This window comes from Ammodytes marinus, assembly GCF_949987685.1.
Source record: "Ammodytes marinus genome assembly, chromosome: 3".
NCBI classification, from domain to species: domain Eukaryota; kingdom Metazoa; phylum Chordata; class Actinopteri; order Uranoscopiformes; family Ammodytidae; genus Ammodytes; species Ammodytes marinus.
In genome coordinates, this window is record NC_137232.1 from 448,537 (window position 1) to 469,272 (window position 20,736).

The following is a 20,736-nucleotide window of genomic DNA, read 5'->3' on the forward strand; positions in this document are numbered from 1 at the left end:
CCACAGGCAATTTCGCCAGGATCCTCTTTGTGGACTTCAGCTCCGCCTTCAACACCATCCAAAGACACCTGCTCATCCAGAAGCTTCACCACCTCAACACTCCACCCATCCTGATCCATCTCCTGCACAACTTCCTCAGCGACAGACGGCAAGCTGTTCGGGTAGGCACAACCACATCACCCACACTCACCACCAACACCGGAGCCCCTCAGGGCTGTGTGCTTAGCCCTTTCCTATACACCCTTTACACTAATGACTGCACCAGCCCCTCCCACACCACCACCTACCTCAAATACTCTGACGACACTGCCATCCTCGCCCTCCTATCAGACAATAACTCTGTATCAGATTACCACAACACTGTCACTCACTTCTCCCAATGGTGCACACATAACTTCCTCCATCTCAACGTAGCCAAAACAAAAGAAATAACAATAGGTACCCCATCACCCCAGCCCCCCACTCTCATCAACAATGACACAGTAGAAACAGTTGACAGCTTTAAATACCTTGGACTCACACTGGACAATAAACTCACTTTCGACCAGCACACAACAGACATTCAAAAAAGGAGCCACCAAAGACTGTATGCCATCCGTAAACTCAAAGGACTCTATGTTGCACCCCATCTCCTCCTTCTGTTATATCAAAGTATTGTCCAGTCCATCCTGCTCTACTGTTCCACCTGTTTCTTTAACATGCTCACTGTCAAAAACCGGGTCAAGCTTACACGTGTCACAAACATTGCTGCCAAATTAATCTGTCTCCCCACACCCACACTGTCAGAACTGAATCTCAAGGCCATCTCACGCATTGCATCCACAATAGCACAGGACAACATTCACCCACTCAACTGCCACTTCACTGTCATGCCCTCCGGACGCAGGTACAGGTCCCTGTTGTGCCGGAGGGCTCTCTATGGCAAAAGCCTGGTGCCTGCAGCCATAGCAGCCCTCAACAAAAGGCCAAGATAAATCACCCCAGTCCCACCCTGTTTATATATCCTGTATGTATGTTTACTTTGTTTTTGTCTATTGTCTGTCGGCGTGCAGCCCATAAATGTACATGTGATGTGAAAAAGATTTTCCCCTTGGGGACAATAAAGTCTAAAGTCTAAAAGTCTAAAAGTCTAAAGTCATAGCTGTATAGGCCTCCAAGGCTTTTCCAGTCAGCAGGGGAATTAGACGACAGGCCCATTGCCCCCTCGGCCATTGCCATGTTTTTGCCATGCGTTCAAAACGGAGAAGGTAATTTTCAATGTCCTCACCCTTCTGATACACTGGCATTTTTGGCTCCCGACTCTGGATGACTGTTGGCCCCACTGGAGGATTTTCCTGTCTCCCAGAAAAAGACAGCGATTGGCCGATGTTGAAGTCGTCGGTCGGCCCCCTCCTCGAGGTCCACGGAGTTGGGAGGTTAATTCGGGGGCTCCCTCCATCAGCTGTGTTAGACGGCCCAGGTGATGGTGAATGTAGGACAGGCTGTCTGGAGGCCTCAAGTGAAACTCGCAGGCCCCGAAGCTCCTCTTTGAAACGATCATCTCTGCCCTGCTGAGCAGTTAAAAAGTCTTTGAAGAGAGTTATTACCTCTTTGTTTGAAGGCCCCACCTCTGTTTCTGCTGGTCCAGCCTGAAACTGCTGGGTTTTGGGTTTGGCTCCCTCTGCTTCAAACCTCTGCAGCGGTGCATCTTCCTCTGATGAGACAGCTGTCTCCCAATCATCCTCATTCCAAGGGGGTTCCGGTTGTGTGAACGTAGTCCACTTCTTTTCTTAAAGCCACGCTCACCTTTGCGACTGGCCATCCCACCTGCCACCAAATGTTACAAGGAGTCGAGTTGGTTGAAAAATGAATACAAAATGGCTGAAGTTGCAAAGTAATGAGGTGCTTTTATTTTTTTTAAAAAGGAGTGACAAAACTACAAAAACGGACATCCAAACAAAGATTCAAAAAGATTAATCAAAAAGGTGTCTTCAAAAATAACTCTACCGTCACACACTGACTTTTCAGACTGACCCCCAGTCATAAATGCTTGCAGGCTTTTAAAGGCCTAGCCCCTCCCCTTAGCCAAACCATTCAGTTAACTATCAATCAACTACAAATTAACCCAGTTTACACTTTCGTTAACATTTATTTACTACACCACATTTTCCCTCTCCCTGTATTGATTATGTCCATAATCACATCTTCCATAAACATGTTACTCTACACACAAGCACAGCTACAATCACATGTCACCCCTGGGCCACCATCAGATGGTATCTCCCTGTGTCAGCCCATCTGATTCACCTGGTTGCCACCTGGGAAGAGTTGAAGATGTTAGGTATACAGGATTGAATAAACAATAATTGTGTGTGCGTTAACTCACTGTCTTAAGTGACATGGGCTTTACAGTCATATGAAAAAGTTTGGGAACCCCTCTCAGCCGGCATTATAATTGACTCTGCTTTCACAAATAAAATATAAAAGTGGTATGTCTTTAATTTACTAGGAACAGCTAAGTACTGGGATGTTTTCCAAACAAAGATTTTTTGAAAAGCAGTATTTGGTTGTATGAAATAAAATAAAATGTGAAAAACTGGCTGTGCAAAAATATAGGAACCCTTGTGGTTTTGTTGATTTTAATGCCTGTAACAGCATGTAAAACTGATGACTTTAAACACAAAGTTGGTTGGATTATGTTGTTAAGCCTTGAACCTCATAGAAATGTCTGTTTAATCATGAGAAAATGTATTTTAGGTGCCTAAATGCAAGTTGCACTTCTCTTTGACTCTCTGCTGAAGTGAGACAGAATGGGATCATCAAAACAGCTCCCAAAAGATCTGAAAAACAAAGATTGTTCATTGTCATGGTTTAGGGGAAGGCTACAAGAAGCTTTCCCAAAGGTTTCAATTGTCAATTTCGACTGTAGGGAACGTTGTCAGGAAATGGAAGGACACAGGCATAGTGGCAGTTAAACCCAGGCATGGCAGACCAAGAAAAAAACAGGAGCGGCATAGGTGGAGGATTGTGAGAATGGTTGCACACAACCCACAGATCACCTCCAAAGACCTGCAAGAACATCTGGCTGCAGATTGTGTATCTGTACATCGTTCAACAATTCAGCGCAATTTGCACCAAAACATCTGCTTTTTATAAAGACCAAATAACTTAATTTTTGTCTCATCAGTCCAAAGCATTTTCTTCCAATATGAAGCTGGCTTGTCTAAATGAGCGTTCGCATACTCCATGCAACTGTATCTGTGGCGTGGGCGCTGAAAGGGCTTCCTTCTCATCACCCGGCCATACAGATGTTTTGGTGCAAATTGCACGGAATTGTAGAACCATGTACAGATACACAATCTGCAGCCAGATGTTCTTGCAGGTCTTTGGAGGTGATCTTTGGGTTGTGTGCAACCATTCTCACAATCCGCCGCATATGCCGCTCTTGTACTTTTCTTGGTCTGCTAGACCTGGGTTTAACTGCAACTGTGCCTGTGTCCTTCCATTCCCTGACAACGTTCCTTACAGTAGAAATTGACAATTGAAACCTTTGGGAAAGCTTCTTGTAGCCTTCCCCTAAACCATGACAATGAATAATCTTTGTTTTTAAGATTTTTGGGAGCTGTCTTGATGATCACATTCTGTCTCACTTCTGCAGAGAGTCAAAGAGAAGTGGAACTTGCATTTAGGCACCTAAAATACCTTGTATCATGATTAAACAGACCTTTATATGAGGTTCAAGGCTTAACAACATAATCCAACCAATTTTGTGTTTAAAGTCCTCAGTTTTACATGCTGTTACATGCATTAAAATCAGCAAGACCACAGGGGTTCCCATATTTTTGCACAGCCAGTTTTTCACATTTTATTTAATTTCATAAAACTAAATACTGCTTTTCAAAAAATCTTTGTTTGGAAAACATCCCAGTACTTAGCTGTTCCTGGTAAATTAAAGACATACCACTTTTATCTTTTTTGTGTGAAAGCAGAGTCAATTATAATGCCGGCTGAGAGGGGTTCCCAAACTTTTTCATATGACTGTATGTCACACTACCACCCTCCTCTCCTGCAGCGACAACGTATGGCAGTCGCGATAGGTAGTCTGCGGTGACATTCTCCTTGCCTGCTTTGTGTCGAACACAGAATGTCACAAACCCCATCAGAGAATGTGCTAATTCAAATGGAAAACGCTAACTGAAATTAGCATCACTGTCGTGGTAGTGTTTAACTATACATTAACTGTATTACAGTGAAAGTAGCGTAAAGTACGATTGTTCACACTAAAGAGGACAGGTTTGAGGTGTTGGTGATCTGTGGAAAGGTTTAACGTTTAGTTTGGAAAGTTATCCCGGCAGTCACTGTTGAGGGTGAACATGGAATGAGGAAGTAACAAAAGGCAATGTAAGTTTTTGGTCCAAGCTGCCAATCAAATCAGAAGAGGGCAGTTTTACTCTGGGATTACTTCATGGCCGTCCTTACTGCGGCCTTCAGTATGCGCATGCTAGCATGATATAAATATGATAACTTTTACATATTTGGTCCAAAACACTTCAAAATCAAGGATGCACACCCTCGTGCCGTACGCAAGCCACATCGGGAAGCTCAGGACGATCTTACTAACAGTCAGAGAGATATGAGAGCCACAGACAGCCAGACGTTTCTTGCTAGATAGATAGATAGATAGATAGATAGATAGATAGATAGATAGATAGATAGATAGATAGATAGATAGATAGATAGATGTTGTACATGGACAAGATTGCTTATAATTCATTTGCCTCTGATCTTCACAAAATTCTAACCACATGCACATCCCAACATTGACATGTAGTTGCACTGCACATATCCACGGATAAGGACCAGTTATCAAGACTTATTACCTATTAACTAATTCTTATAACAAAGACCTTAATGTAAAGCGTTACCTAATTTGATTCACGTTCATTTCACAGTCTGCCGTTTAGGGTGTTTACAGTGTAGCCTTTATTACTTGTCGGACTTGTTTTCCATAAGATTAGATCAATACATAAATATTACTAATACTGTCTTCTAGATCTGTGATTTTGGCCTGGCCCGAGTAGAGGAGTCGGATGAATCACGGCACATGACTCAGGAAGTGGTGACACAGTACTACCGAGCTCCTGAGATCCTCATGGGGAGCCGCCACTACTCCAACTCCATCGATATCTGGTCCGTGGGCTGCATCTTCGCTGAGCTGTTGGGGCGCCGCATCCTCTTCCAAGCCCAAAGTCCCATCCAGCAGGTAAAAACTCTTACTCTATTAAGATAAGATGAGATGACACTGGAGAGAACTATCAGTTACCCTCAAAGGATTTAGTGTAGCCGAGATGCTAGACATCAGGGGCTAAAGATTAGCACTCCCCAAATGCGGGTACATTTACCCTGCGTTTCGAATCGCATACTTTCTACTATTTAGTATGGTAGAAAAAAGATTTAGTATGTCCCGCTACTTGTGGCCAGGTTTAAGATAAGAGGTTAGAAAGACCCGGATGTCTACCACATCCGGCCAAGATTTTTAGTGTAGAAAGCAGCATACTCTTTGTGCAATTTTGACGCATAATCCAGTGCGAACCTTAAGTGACGTCACATCAACGGAGGCTCCATATGAAAACAAACAGGGATGCGACGGATATAAAAGCAAGAGGCAAGATCAAGGCGCAATGTTATGATGAAATAAATAAGTAAAAGTATGTCCCAATAGTATGCCTACTGCATGCTAACTAGATTCTTTTTTTTTGTCGGTTGTAGTATGTAGAATAGAAAAAAGAAAGAATATGCGATTAGGAGCGCAGGGTTCATCTTAGGTGAGAAAGTTCTTGAGACCACAGCGGTTTGCTGAAACTTCCTGCCTTGATAGGTGTTCGGCCGGACTTCTCTAACAACTAATAAACTTGTTTCACCAACAGCAAACCCTGGGACACGGCTTACTACATTAAAAACCACTATCTGTAGCTTGCAGTCAAGTTATTGCTAAAACAAACTGAACATTTCCTACAATAATAGCATATAATAATAATAATAATAATACATTTTATTTATATAGCGCTCTTCTCTCACTCAGAGATATATAATTGGCCAAAAATGTAGTTGACTTTTATTTTGAAGCAGGCAGGAACAGGAAGGTATCGCTTCACAGCCCAACAGCATGCCTTTGGTGTCAAGAGCTCTACGTGGTGAAAGAAGAGGACAGAAAGCTTGTAGTTTGCAATACTTTTAAGTGTTGGCTTCCAACTAAAGCTTAATGAGCCTCAGTGGCAGGTGCCAGTCAATAAAAAAACATAAAAAAAAAACATCTCCCTTTTTATTCCTATCGACATGCACACACTCACACTCACACATATGCTCCACAAAACAGTTTGGATCTCACAAGCATGCAGACTCCTAGATTCAAGACACACACAAACACAAACACACCTCAACAACCTCAACATATACATCTTTTGAGACCTGCTATTCAGAAACAGACCTTACTATCTACCTCCTATTGACTGTGTTGTATGTTGGTCTGTCTTTTAACTTTGAAGTTGGATTTAATCACTGACCTGCTGGGGACTCCGTCTATGGAGGCGATGAGGACTGCCTGTGAAGGTGCTCGTGCACACATTGTCAGAGGCCCTCACAAACAGGTAAGCAATCATAGAGCTTTCCCATCTGTATTTCTCAAAATATGAAATGAAGGTAGGGTTTTCATGGGATGGGACAGATCCGATCCAATATCTGTATTGGGTCCGATATGGCTTCAATCTACTTATCAGACAGACAACTCTAATGCATTTTTACGATCTAAATTCCATATAATTATTATTTTTTCTTTCAAAATTAGCTTAACTAACAGGAATTTCAGTATGTGATAGCTATGTGATATAGCACACATTAAAAAGAATTAAGCAATTAAAAAGTAAAAAGTAAATTCTGATGTTCTCCTGTATTAAAACTATTCAAAGCAGTTCAAATAAACCTTTATGCATTTTCTGTATATTTTTTGCACTTTTAACTGCCTGCAGCCAATTCTGGTCATTCTGGATTTATTATCTAATAAACCTTGTAAAACATGTGCCTCGTGATGCACAATCAAGCTATGAACATCTTTTTTTTTCAGGACAACCTGGGCTATGAGAATAAACATGCAACAGTGATGTCAGTTGAATGTCGAAATAATTATGGGACGATGAAAACCAAAAAATATTATATGACACCCAAATCAATATTAAAGTAGCATTTCTAAGGCTAAAAAAAACTTCTCCTGTGTGTTTGGAGTTAGAAAATGAAAAAAATATTATTATAACATATAGAACAGTCAAAACCGAAATTATTCATACCCCTGACAAATTTTGACTTAGTTACTTTTATGAAACCAGCAAGCTTTTTCTTGATTTGGAAATGACACAGGCTTCTCCCAAAAGATAATAAGACGATGTACAAGAGGCATCATTGTGGGAAAAAAATATTTTTCAGCTTTTATTTACATTTGAACTAAAAGTGGCATGTCCAAAATTATTCATACCCTTCTCAATAATCAAAAGAAAAAGCCTTTTATGCTATTACAGCAATCAAACGCTTCCTATAATTGCTGACCAGGTTTTTGTACAGTGCCTTGCAAAAGTATTCATACCCCTTGAAATTTTCGACATTTAGTCACGTTATAACCACACACGTACATTTATTTTATTGGGATTTTATGTGATAGACCATAATTGTGAAGTGGAATGAAAATGAAACATGGTTTTAATTTTTTTTATAAATAAAAAACTGAAAAGTGTGGCGTGCAAAAGTATTCAGCCCCCTGAGTCAATGCTTTGTAGAACCACCTATCGCTGCAATTACAGCTGCAAATCTATTTGGGGTATGTCTCCACCAGCTTTGCCCATCTACAGACTGACATTTTTGCCCATTCTTCTTTAAAAAATAGCTTGAGCTTCAGATTTAGCATCAGATTGGATGGAGAACGTCTGTGAACAGCAATTTTCAAGTCTTTCCAGAGATTCTCATTTGTATTGAGGTCTGGACTTTGACTGGACCATTCTAACTAGGGCTGTACGGTATGGTCTAAAATGTATATCACCAGTGACGTGCGGTCAGGGTAGGCAAGGTAGGCAGTGCCTACCCTGGCGCCGTGTGCAAAAAAATAAAATAAAATAAAATATTTTTTTTTTATTTAATAAACTTATATTTGTATTATTACTGTTAATTATTTCGATCTTTACATGTAATCCGCGATTACTTTAAAAAAGTGTAGACGTTTTGATTAGAAAGGTGGCAGTTAGTAAGTTACGCCAAAGAAATAATGTGCTTTTGCTGTTTCCCATTCATTGTGTACGGCAAAGAATCAGTGCTTTTGCGCCTATTCATTGTGGACGGCAAGAAAAAAAAAGTTTTCGCGCATGCGCACTTGATTCTGTATTATTTAACATGTACGCAAATAAGCGGAATTCTTTGTGCTTTTTTTACGTAAATGGTATGCCACATAAGCCTTTACGTTACATATCATTCATGGACCAATTAAAATCGAGATATTACTAGACATTTACGCAGCTTAGGCCAACGTCATTACGTTGGCTATGCTCATTCACGTCGCGTTACCCCCGCGGATTTTTAAGTCAACATTGCAGCTGCCGTGTCTGTGCCCGCGGATATTTCAGACTGGAGGAATTTTAACAAATTGGATTATAATTTAAAAAGGAACAGAATGAATAGCAAGAGAAAGGCCTGCGCCAGCCTTGGACGGTGTACAGCAGCAACAGGGACAAACAATGTTCGAGCATTTCAAACGGACAGGTAGCCTACATGAACGGAAGGATGCTAGCTAGCTGTGCTGTCAGTCAGACTGTCACTGGTTTACTATCGTCTTGCTTATTTCTACAGCCAGGGAGTCAGATTGGTGAGTCAGAAACTTTTTGGGGGTTTATTTAATAATAAAGTTGGATGAATTGATACTGAGTGCAATCCATTCTGCATTTTATATTCAATTGAGCAGTTGTGTTTTCATTGTTACTGACGGACAAACCTAAGCTCTGCAATGTGGATAAATGGTTACATTCTGATGCTGGACAGGTCCATGGGGCATATGCTACTGGTACTTTATCTATTAAGATAAAGTTTATGGAGTGGAGTTGCCATCAGTTATGCTGTAGTCCTACATAATGATGAATGCTGTCTTTTATTTTTAAGTTGAATAGAAGTAGTACCGGTAGTTTGAATCGGCGAAGGTTTGACTTGTTGCCTTACGTTTTTTCGGCCCTCGGTGTGAGGGACGGGTCCGTTAAGTCGATGGATGCGATGTTTAATCATTTAGACCAAACTACAGTAGGCTACGGGCAAACCTGAAGTCACCGTCGTGACATTTCATATACGTCCCGTCTGTGTGTGTGTGTGTGTGTGTGTGTGTGTGTGTGTGTGTGTGAGAAAGAAAGGGAGGAACTTATTTGAAATCGGCCGTGCGTGCCTGTTTGTTGTTTATTGTTTTTGATTTAACAATATATAGGTTTAGAGATATCTGGCTTTCAGGACTCAGTGCCTACCCACTCGCTGACCTCACCGCACCTCACTGTATATCACGGTATTATTTGAAGCATAGACGGTAACGGTATTATATCACGGTATATTCATTTATCTTTAAATGAATGCTTGTGAATGGGTAAAATACTTGCTATTACTGTATGCAGCCGGAGCCTCTGTTAAGTGAAGTTTCCTTTTCTTTCTCCCTCACTTGTGTGAACGTGCAAGTTGCCGCAGTAAACTATCATTCCACGGTTAAAACGTTCTTTCCCTGAGTTTGTTTTGCATCACCTGTTTGAGTAAGTACATGGAGTTTCCCGATCGCTGTAATAAGTTATAATTTATGCACATTATTAAAAGGCCGGGATTCGCCTGTTGCAAAATCTGTTTAATGGGTCATCACGAGCGTATTGCTATTGTTCTTTTCCCGGGATCTGTATGCTGCTGTGCATGTTAAAGAAGAAATAAACAGCGGATACATCCTTACTCCTCGTTTGATCGTCTTATGCTTCATATTCTGACATTTTGGGCGATGTTTTGGTGGTGTTTTGGCCGACACTTCTGAAGTAAAACTAGTGATATTAGCCGATCACCATGGTAACAGTACATCCACCAGTTTCCTCTACTACAATTTATTTTATTTTTGTGAATGACACAGGATCTAGCAGCATAGTCATGGATGTGTGGGCACGTCGATGACGCAGCGGCCGCCTGCATTCATTGTTTGGTAGCTCTCATCACTGCTTTTAAATTCTATACCGTTGACACGGTAGAGTCAAAATCCATATCATAGCGCAACTTCATACCGGTTTACCTTCTATACCATTTATACCGTACACCCCTAATTCTAACACATGACTATGCTTTGATTTAAACCATTCCATAGTAGATCTGGCTGTATTTTTAGGCTAGTTTAGTTGGCCTTAGTGAAGAAGGCCAAATCTAGCTATTATATTTCCCTTACAACTGAAAATTTGAATAACCCACGAAAATTCTGGCAGACAATCAAATCTCTATCTCCAAATAACTCCCCTAGTCTTCCAACTTCCATTGTGTCAGAGTCTGCCACTATCCATGACAGAGCTGAGATGCTAAATTGTTTTAATAAGTATTTTGTTTCTTTTGGTTTTCTTTTTGATAAATTAAATACGCCCAATACTGCAATGGCTCCACTTGCTTTTGCTGAACCCCCTTTGGATAATAAATTTAACTTTAGACCCTTCACTGTTTCGGAAGTACATAAAGCCCTTATGAAATTAGATTCCAAAAAACCATCAGGGCCAGATAATATAGGTGTTTATTTTTTTAAACTTGCCACAGATTTTATTGCAGAGCCACTGACCTACATTTTTTATTTAACTCTAACTAGTAAGGAAATCCCAACGTTTATTGTTTTGGAGAATCTGTGTTAATGGCTGTTGAACACTTGCAAGTTGCTTTTAAAGAAATGGAAGCCCAACTCCTGTCTTTAAGACTAGTACTTAATGTAGATACAACTAAAATGATGATCTTCACTAAATCTAGGAATAAAACTAACTGTTGGCCCACTTTATTTACAGCTCAAGGTACACTTATTGGCCCTCATTTATCAATCTTGCGTAGACCAGAAAAATGGGTGTACGTACATTTCCACGCAAATCTCGGCATTTATCAATATGGACGTGAGCGTAGGGTACGCTCAAATCCCACGCCAGCTCTCAGCTTGTGTACGCAAATTTGAAAACAGCTTGGACTCGCAGTGCAGGCTGTGCCGGGTAGCCGATGACTTTGTTGGACACTTATTAGAAGATAATACAAATGCAGTGCAAATAAGACCGAAATAAAGATATTAATCACTTAAAAATTAGCAGCTTATGTGCAACTGAGTAGGAGAGCTGATTCAATAGTGCGCACACCGGCTGCATGGGACTGCGTAAGGGCAGTCTCCGTCTTGGAGCAGCTGGGGGGACACTGAGGCACGGGGGCTGCATTCATTCAAAATGTTAGCCTAAGTATTAAATATGTAGGCTAGTAGACATACACTGCTCTTTATGATACAAAAAAATACACGGCACAACATTCAGCTTAACATTTTATTTATTTGACGCATTTGTAGATGTTAGTTCCTCTTTTAATGTGTCATTAATGCTAAAGCGAGCGATTTATTTCCACCGTTAACCGGCACGTTGTTCCTATCTGCTGGTGGAGCAGGACGGTGGGCGCTCTCACAGCTGATCGCTGCCGGGTCGGCTTGTGCAGCTGACGGCCGGGCTGACCACTCGTGCCAAGCGCATGCTGTCATACAGTAAAACGCTAAATGTGTTATTTTTAGTTTTTAAAACCCTTTTGAATAGTGCTATCTAAAAGGGCCAATACATTCCAATCATTCAAATCTCTGCAGACGTGTATTTATTTTATGGGGACCATTATCGGACAGTTGGTGCGTCTTTTTCTCCTCCACCACTTATATTATGCCCGCACCCTCAGTTGGTTGCATTTCAGAACAGCAACACGCTTTTTTAGTGGCGATTTTGAGTCAACACCAACGCTGTTGACCGCAGCAGTTATTTCCTTCCTAACTGCTGCCTTCTCTCGTTCTTTGATGCTGCTTGTAGGCTAATGCTCCGAAATGAAACTCTTTTTTTTTCTACTTTCGCTGTTATTCTGTCAATTTCTACTTCAGGGAAGTGCCGTATTGCGCATATCCATGTCGTAAAACCTCTGGGCGAGGCCTCTAAACTGAGAAAATATAGGGGCGTGATACGCTCGTTTTCATCCGCCGCATTTATCAATAATGGCCTGGCGTACGCTGAGATTGGCGAGATACGCCTGTTTGATAAATACCACGCGACACCTGGCGTAGGGAGGTATTTGCGCCAGAATCTGCACCAGTTTCCACGCAAAATTGATAAATGAGGGCCATAGAGACTGTTTCCACTTATAAATACCTTGGTATCATCCTTGACGACAATTTGTCTTTTAACCCATTGATGACTATGGCAATCTAGGATGCATGTCCTTAATGCCTGAGGGTTTTCTGAAAAAATAGTATGAATTGTAAAGTCTACCAAAACTTTAATATATAAGCCTGTGTAGCACATAGAAACATGAAATAAAATACATTTAAAAGTTAAGGTTCACAGGTTTTATTTAAACATGCTCCCTTAGCGCTTACAAGCCAACACATTTTTCTAAAAATCGTCAAAATTAGATGGGGGAGAAAAAAAAAAATAAATAATATAAAATAAAATATTTAAAAATAATGTGCTAAACGAGGTTATAATCCTGCTTCCTTTTAGCATGGATAGTAGTGACTGAGTGTGCAGTGGAGGGATAAAGATAGACGGATATAGGAAGGAGAAGATAGCTTTATTTTATTATTTAGTTCAGTTATCACTAGATTGGATTATCACATATATCGAACAAGACACTCGAACGGACCGTGTCACTTGTCTGAGTATACATGGCCTTTCAGAAATCGGATAAATGTCCGATGCATGGCTGTCTCCACTATGCTAGGTGGCGCTGTAGCCCTTTCAACCATGCTTTCAACAAGTGGTTTTAGAGCCACGTCCGGTTCCCTTCCGTCAATAACCCATGGTCATCACGCGCAGGCACACAAGCACAGAACGAGAAGTCCGATATGCGATGTCCGATCCCTGTATACATGCAGAGAGAAAGCCGACAATGAACGAATTATCTAGGTGTTCTTATCCGACTTCTCTTGTCCGTTATTGTGCCGATTTGTGTCCGAAGTAGATCGGATAAAGGTGTTTACATGCAGTTTAAAAGTCCTGTTGAAGTCTTATTCGTTTAGTTATCCGATTATGAGTCTGCATGTAAACGCACTGACTGGCACCATAAATCCGATTTCCCAGTACAACTGGAACGCAGACTGACTCCTGCTGTCGGGAGCCGATCAGCTGGTCCAAACGGCTGTATACCACGAAGATGAAATCGAAACTGAATCTTAACTATCGCCTGGCTGGGCTGAATTTGAGTTGGAGCAGCAAAATATAGCCTAAATTCATAAATATTGTTAATAAATAGATGCAATGTGTTGTGTGATTTTCGTCAGTAGCCTATAGTAGACCTTGATTCTGCGCTCCGAACGCCACTAACTGTTCTGTAATACACTATCGCCGACACAGCTGGCGTATTTTTTTTATTATTATTTATTTATAAATTTTTTGATTGGCGTGATTTTCGGCAAACCACACATTTTTTGGGTGGTCACGTGGTCTTAAAAAATCAACAAAACCCACCTCATGTGTATTTGAACCAATGACGGTGCATTCTATGTTGCGCACGATAAAGTAACAATGCTGCGCAATGCAGCATCAGGCAGGAGATACAATGTGGCATCGCGCAGCAGCCGTCATCAATGGGTTAAACCCCATATTGAGAACCTGGCAAATAAACTAAAAGTGAGATTGGGCTTTTATTTCAGGCATAAATCCTGTTTTTCTTTTGTTTCTAAAAAAAGGCCAATTGCTGCTACTTTTATCCCATTGTTAGATTATGGTGATGTACATGATCATGAATGCCTGCTCTACTTCACTGCATATGCTTGATGCTACATATCATTTTGCTTTAAGATTCATTCATCACCCATCATTGCACCCTGTATTCTAAAGTAGGCTGGCTGTCCTTGTCAGCTCGCAGGCTTCTTCACTGGTACACCTTCATTTACAAAGCAATTACTGGACTACTCCCCTCATATCTCTGCACATACCTCACTTTTAAATCAAATCCATCATACAGTTTACGCTCTCTGGACTTTCTTTCCACCTCTGTCCCCAGAACTCGTACTGAGTTTGGGAAGAGGGCTTTCATGTACTCTGCTCCCTCCGCCTGGAACACACAAATAACACTCAAATTACAAGAACTCATCACTATGAATTATTTTAAAACTCGGCTCACATGTTTTTTAATGGCAAATTTTGGAGTGTGTCAATGTTTCACGGAGTAGCACTTTATCATTGTCTGAAAACTGTTCTTCTTTTTCACCCACTGAAATGTATGTATTTGTCTCTGTTTTCTCATGTCTGTGCTTTCTCCTTATGTTATCATGTCTTTGCTTTCGTCTCGGTTTTCTCATGTCTGTGCTTTCTTCTTGTCTTGTATTTTATTCATTCTAGCTGCTGCCATTTTGGCCAGGCCTTGCTCGGAAAAGAGGTCATTTGACCTCAAGCAATTTTTCCTGGTTAAATAAAGGTTAAATAGTTGTCCCTCTGGAAGGTGAACCTCCACCCCAGTCTCAAGTCTTTTGCAGACTCTAACAGGTTTTCTGTCCTGTAGGGGAGAACGGGGTAATTTGTCACATGGGTTGGATGTCACATTCGTTATATCTCGTCACCAGAGCGCGCTAGCTCTGAAATGTTGATATAAAAAAGGTCCAGAATTGGGATCAGAGGTCACATACATAGACTTCCTTGGAGGAAGACAGCTGCATTTCAGGTGAGAGGATGTTTTGTGTTTTTCATGTCAAATTCAAAATATTTTGCTTCTCAGTATTTTTCTTCTAGGCTTTTACACAATGGGTTTATAACAAAACACTTGTTACCCTCAGAAAGTGTGAAGGGTAAACTATAGTTTAGATTGTGGTTAGCAAGCTAATTAGTTGTCAGATGGTTGTTGACCTTGATGCTAGCAAGAAATTCAAGTTGGGGTTGGTCGTCAAATTTTTTGGGGGGTTGGTTGTCACATGTTATCTCAAGGCTGCAGCCAGAAAAGGAACCCAATAACGAAATAAATTGTCAAGCTGTATCCTCACTGACACCCCAGAGAAGGAAGGAATAGAGCAGGAAAAGGCAGCTAGCAAGCAAAAGAAAAAAGGGCAACAAAATCAAAACAACCCAGTGCATCCCAAACTAGACCAGCTGCCAAGGCTACAGAACGTTATGTAGGCCTATTTGTCAACTTGACAATGCAATTAAACATTCAAATTTGGTTCTGCCTCCTTGCCTTCTTTTTAAGATTTTTCCCATTAAGATAACATTGTGACAAACAACCCCATAGTGTGTGACAATCGACCCCTTGATGGGGTTGGTTGTCACAATGTGTCAGAGTGTCTTTGATGGTAAATTACTTCTTCATTACAATAAGTTGGAAAAAAAGAGAGACACACATTTCTAGCCAACACCTTACGCTTCAATTTAATGTAGGAATGGCTATTGACAGATGTTTTGGTGATGAGCAATTCTCACTAGAGTAAAAAGTGTGCCTACTTACCCTGTTCTCCCCTATTTGGCTCCATCCATCTTCCCATCAACTCTAAACAGCTTCCCTCTTCCCTGCTGAAGAAAAGCATCCCCATAGCATGATGCTGCCACCACCATGTTTCACTGTGATGATGGTGTGTATAGGGTGATGTGCAGTGTTAGTTTCCGCCACACATTGCATTTTGCATTCAGGCCAAAAACTTCAAGTTTGGTCTCATCTGAATATGCTGTGTACCCCGCATGGCTTGTGGCAAGTGTTGGATGAAGGTGCTCTAGTCAGATGAGACCAAAATTTAAGTTTTTGGCCTTAACGCAAAGTGCAATGTGTGGCAGAAAACTAACACTGCACATCACCCTGAACACACCATCCCCACAGTGAAACATGATGGTGGCAGCATCATGCTGTCGGGGTCCTGTTCTTCAGCAGGGATAGGGAAGCTGGTCAGAGTTGATGGGAAGAAGGATGGAGCCAAATACAGGGCAGAAAAACCTGTTAGAGTCTGCAAAAGACTTGAGACTGGGGTGGAGGTTCACCTTCCAGAAGGTTAAATACCCTAAACATACAGCCAGATCTACAAGGGAATGGTTCAAATCAAAGCATAGTCATGTGTTAGAATGGCCCAGTCAAAGTCCAGACCTCGATACAATTGAGAATATCTGGAAAGACTTGAAAATTGCTGTTGACAGATGCTCTCCATCCAATCTGATGCTGAATCTGAAGCTTGAGCTATTTTGCAAAGAAGAATGGGCAAAAATATCAGTCTCTAGATGGGCAAAGCTGGCGGGGACATACCCCAATAGACTTGCAGCTGTTATTGCAGCGATAGGTGGTTCTACAACGTATTAACTCAGGGGGGCTGAATACTTATGCACGCCAAGCTTTTAAGTTTTTTATTTCTAAACAAAAATTAAAACCATATTTCATTATCATTCCACTTCACAATGATGCACCACTGTGTGTTGGTCTATCACATGAAATCCCAATAAAATAAATGTACGTGTGTGGTTTTAATGTGACAAAATGTGGAAAATTCCAAGGGGTATGAATACTTTTGCAAGCCACTGTATGTCTCCACTAGTATTTTTGACCATTCATCTTTATCAATGAGCTCCAACTCTTTCAGTTTGGTCTCACTGCCATCACCCTGATCTTTAGCTCCTTCCACAGATTCTCAATTGAATTCAAGTCAGGTCTCTGGCTGGGCCACTGTAAAACGTTAATGTGTTGGTCCACTAACCATTTCTTTACCACATTTGCTTTGTGATGGCAAGAAGACCCTCCAACCTGAGAGAGTTGGAGCTCATTGGCAAAGATGAATGGGCAAAAATACCAGTGGGGAGATGCAATAAGCTGGCCAGCAATTATAGGCAGTGACGATTTTGGTTTGGAAACTCTGGTGGGGCCATGCAGGAAAATCTTATAACGCAATCCAGAAATACCACATATTACTACCATCACAACAAAAACAAAGTAGCAAGTGACAGAGGGGACCAAAATTGCAGCTGAATAATGCCATCACTCAAACGCGTATCTGACGACATATATTTGGCTATTATATCAACAGCACCACCAAATGGCAGTGTTCAAGATCTCACAATATCAAAAACTCAAGATCGAAACAACAACGTGGCAACAATAAAAACACAACGGCGCACACCCTATACACAGCAATCAATATACAATGCCACGATTCACAATATAAAACAAACACAAGTTTTCCGCTTAAAAAAACGATCTAGTCCTTTGGTTGAACGATCTAGTCCTTTCCCTCTTGAATAATGTTTAAATCCGTCGGGCGATGTGGTCCCAAACGTTTTATCTCCAACTTCTGTTCAAGTGGTAAAGTGCTAAATCGCACAGTAGACAGATACTCAACACGATTCATTATCATTTAATGAATGAATAAAACGTCAATTTGTTATTACTGTATTACTACGTTAGCTGAGCTAGCAAGATCTGAGCAGCTCCCGCCGTAAACCCCGCCCTTTCTACAAATCAGCCAATGAGAAGCGCTCTGGGGCCCTAACCTTCTGGCCCCACTGCCTAAACTAAAGTGGCCGCTGCGCACGCGCATGCTCGCGCAGCAGCTCCCTCAGTCCGCTACACTGCAGCAGGTCCATCTCGGCTGGGCCCCACCGAGCGGAACAGACGAGACGGAGCAACAAACTATTTCACACACAACTACTACACTACAAAAAGTAAGACAATTGCCATCAAATTAAAACTGCGGACATTTGATTAATTATTAACAATTAATTTATTATTAACTTTTGCTCAATTACACAGAAAAACTTAAATTTATAATCCTGCCCTGCACGGCAGCGCCCTCTGGTGGGGCCGTGCCCCACCGGCCCCTATTGCAAAGACGCCACTGATTATAGGAAGTGTTTGATTGCTGTAAACTTTTCATGTTATGTATTTATTGTATATATTTTGTATTGCTTTTACTGTAACATCCACCTGCCTATGGACTAGGGGTGTGAACGTTTACAAAAATGCCTAACTGTGTACACGACAAAAAACATTTTGTGTACACGGTTAACCGTGACGTCATTGTCCTCGTGCCCCCGCCGTCTTGTAGGCGCGCGCGCGCACACACACATACGTGTTCGTTCGCCTGTAAACACACAATTGACAGGAACTACGCTCGTTTACACACCTCTTATAATAGGTCCATGGTACACACACACACACACGTTCGCCGTCATAATCGCGCTTCATTCATTTCCTGATTAATATAGCCTATCGCTTTCTACATGTCCACGTTAAATGCATGTTGAACAGGTGTTATAAAGTTCGGGCTACTTACGAGCGTAGTTCACGTCAACCGGGTAACTTTAATCTTTAGGTTATCTTTCATCACTCTTCCGTTGCTGTGAGTCGAGCCCCAGCACGGCGACTCCCCGTGTGTGTGTGTGTGTGTGTGCGCCGATACACACACTCACTCACACACACACACTCGCCGAGGGACAGACAGATTCTCGGCAGACTAGCTTTTATCCTCCCCAATTAGTTTATTAGTGATGTAAAATCAATAAACGCGTGTCTCCAGAACATATTTAAAAACTTTAAAATTTGAAAAAAAAAAAAAAAAAAAACGGTTTTCGTTTATTGATTTTTCCTGAACGGTTATGATTTACTAAACGGTTACACGTGTACACATGTACACATGCACACCCCTACTATGGACAACAGATGGAAATTAGCCCCTGGGCTACAATCTGGCACATTTACATGTTGGAATGACTATGTTTATCAATGTGCATTGTCCTGAAATAATTAAATAAATAAAAAAGGAAATAAATAAATAAATAAATAATAGCCAATAAAGGATTTTCTATTGACTATTGAGAAGGTTAATAATTTTGGACATGCCAATTTTTGTTAAAATTTTTATAAAAGCTGAAAAATATTTTTTTTTCACAATGATGCCTCTTGTACATGGTCTTATTATTTTCTGGGAGAAGCCTGTTTCAGTTCCAATCATGAAAAACCTTGCTGGTTTCGTAAAAGTAACTTTAAGTCAAAATTTGCCAGGGTTATGAATAATTTTGGTTTTGACTGTACGTTCCTTCCATAGATAGTAAATAATATGGATGTAGCATCCGGGCTGACCTCAATTATTCACACGGCATCCAATAATCCTGGTATGTGCGCGTCGCTATTTTGTGAGGGGGAGGGAGATAGCTGACGTAATACCTCCGAGGCAAAGTGAGGGACAACGGGCGGAGAGCTGTCACTCAAGCGATCGCGCCAATACATTTTAACCTCAGATAAAATAAAAACTAGCGTGGTCCTAAAAAATTCACCCCCCTCAGTGTTGTCATGGAGATATGACCTAAACATACAGACTAACATGGTTTTGTGGCCCAGGCTGTAAACAGGTTTAATAAGACTTTGAAAATGGCCTGTCTAACAAGTGAGTCAAAGAAAAGCTGCTTGGTCTTGGCACCACGCCCTAGTGGCACTTCCGGTTACTACAGTTGTGGTCACTTCCTTATTGGATGCTGGTAAAAATCGCTGAGGTTGGGGCTTGGTTCCTTCCCTTATACATAGATAGAGGCCTTTTACAAGCTCCAAACACATCAGAGGGGTCTGCAATCATCATAATTAGAATTTTCCAACTTTATTCCATGTCCCTGAAGCGACTCGAGAGATGAAAGGACGAAATAGAACAGGTATATCTCCTAAAGTACGTCATCACGTTAGGGTGGGAGAAAGACGGATAACCAATCAGTAAGTCCCTCCCTAGGTCTTCTTGACTAATCAGAGAGTACTTTTGAGAAGCCACGTCAGTAACGTGACCAGGAAATAGATAAGCATCAACACGCGGCCGAGAAAAATCATGATTTTTGGACAAAATATTGGATCTAAGAGTATGGATTTTTTGGTAGAGGCTCCTTAAAGAGGCACACGTTCGAGGATGGCTGTAAAACCCACTATGTGGACTAGATAGGAGCCTAACGTAGCAATAGAATGGCACTACTATGAACTTTGAACAGGAAAAAAAGGTAAGACGATCATCCTCTCGTCAAAAGATATTCATAACCAAATCCAATTGTGCACGACAGATTTTGCACAATCTGAGAGGCCAAGCAGGGTTGTTGTGTTGCTTAAGCCTTCCTAACCTTACACATAACATCACCCCCCACAAAGAGATGTATGATAATTATGACATCGGACAGATCAATGGAAGATATGTCAGAGAAAGAGAAACACAAGCTATGCTGCGAGTCAGGAGAGACACTAGCCTCGTTTGAGTAGGAGCTGTCTGGCTCAGACCTGCGCAATTATGATGCGCGTCTTGCTGAGCGCACAGCATTTTTGCAGCATTTTGTCAGACACGCGTCATAATTCCGTGGGTCTGAGCAAGACGGCTCCTACTCAAACGAGGCTATTAGCTCTGTAAATCCTTTGAAATCACGATGTGAACATGGTCATGGATCCACCTTCGCCCATTTGCCCAACCCTAAACAGCACTGTGCACATATGCCTTTTTATTGGATCTTTCAGTCAAAAAATTTAGTAAACTAGGTT

The 20,736-nt window shown here is 41.3% G+C and overlaps 1 protein-coding gene across 3 annotated transcripts in view; it reads left to right on the plus strand.

Moving 5' to 3' along the window:
• The window catches only part of nlk2 (nemo-like kinase, type 2), a 130,497-nt gene that overhangs the window by 67,902 nt on the left and 41,859 nt on the right, over positions 1-20,736 (plus strand). For all 3 annotated transcript variants that reach the window (XR_013844788.1, XM_080024711.1, XM_080024710.1), the window contains exons 6-7: positions 5,033-5,242; positions 6,525-6,626. Coding sequence is in view for 2 of the 3 variants with exons in the window: in XM_080024711.1 (XP_079880837.1) it covers positions 5,033-5,242; positions 6,525-6,626 (312 nt within the window). In the remaining variant the exon portion in view is untranslated. The remainder of the gene's footprint in view (positions 1-5,032; positions 5,243-6,524; positions 6,627-20,736) is intronic.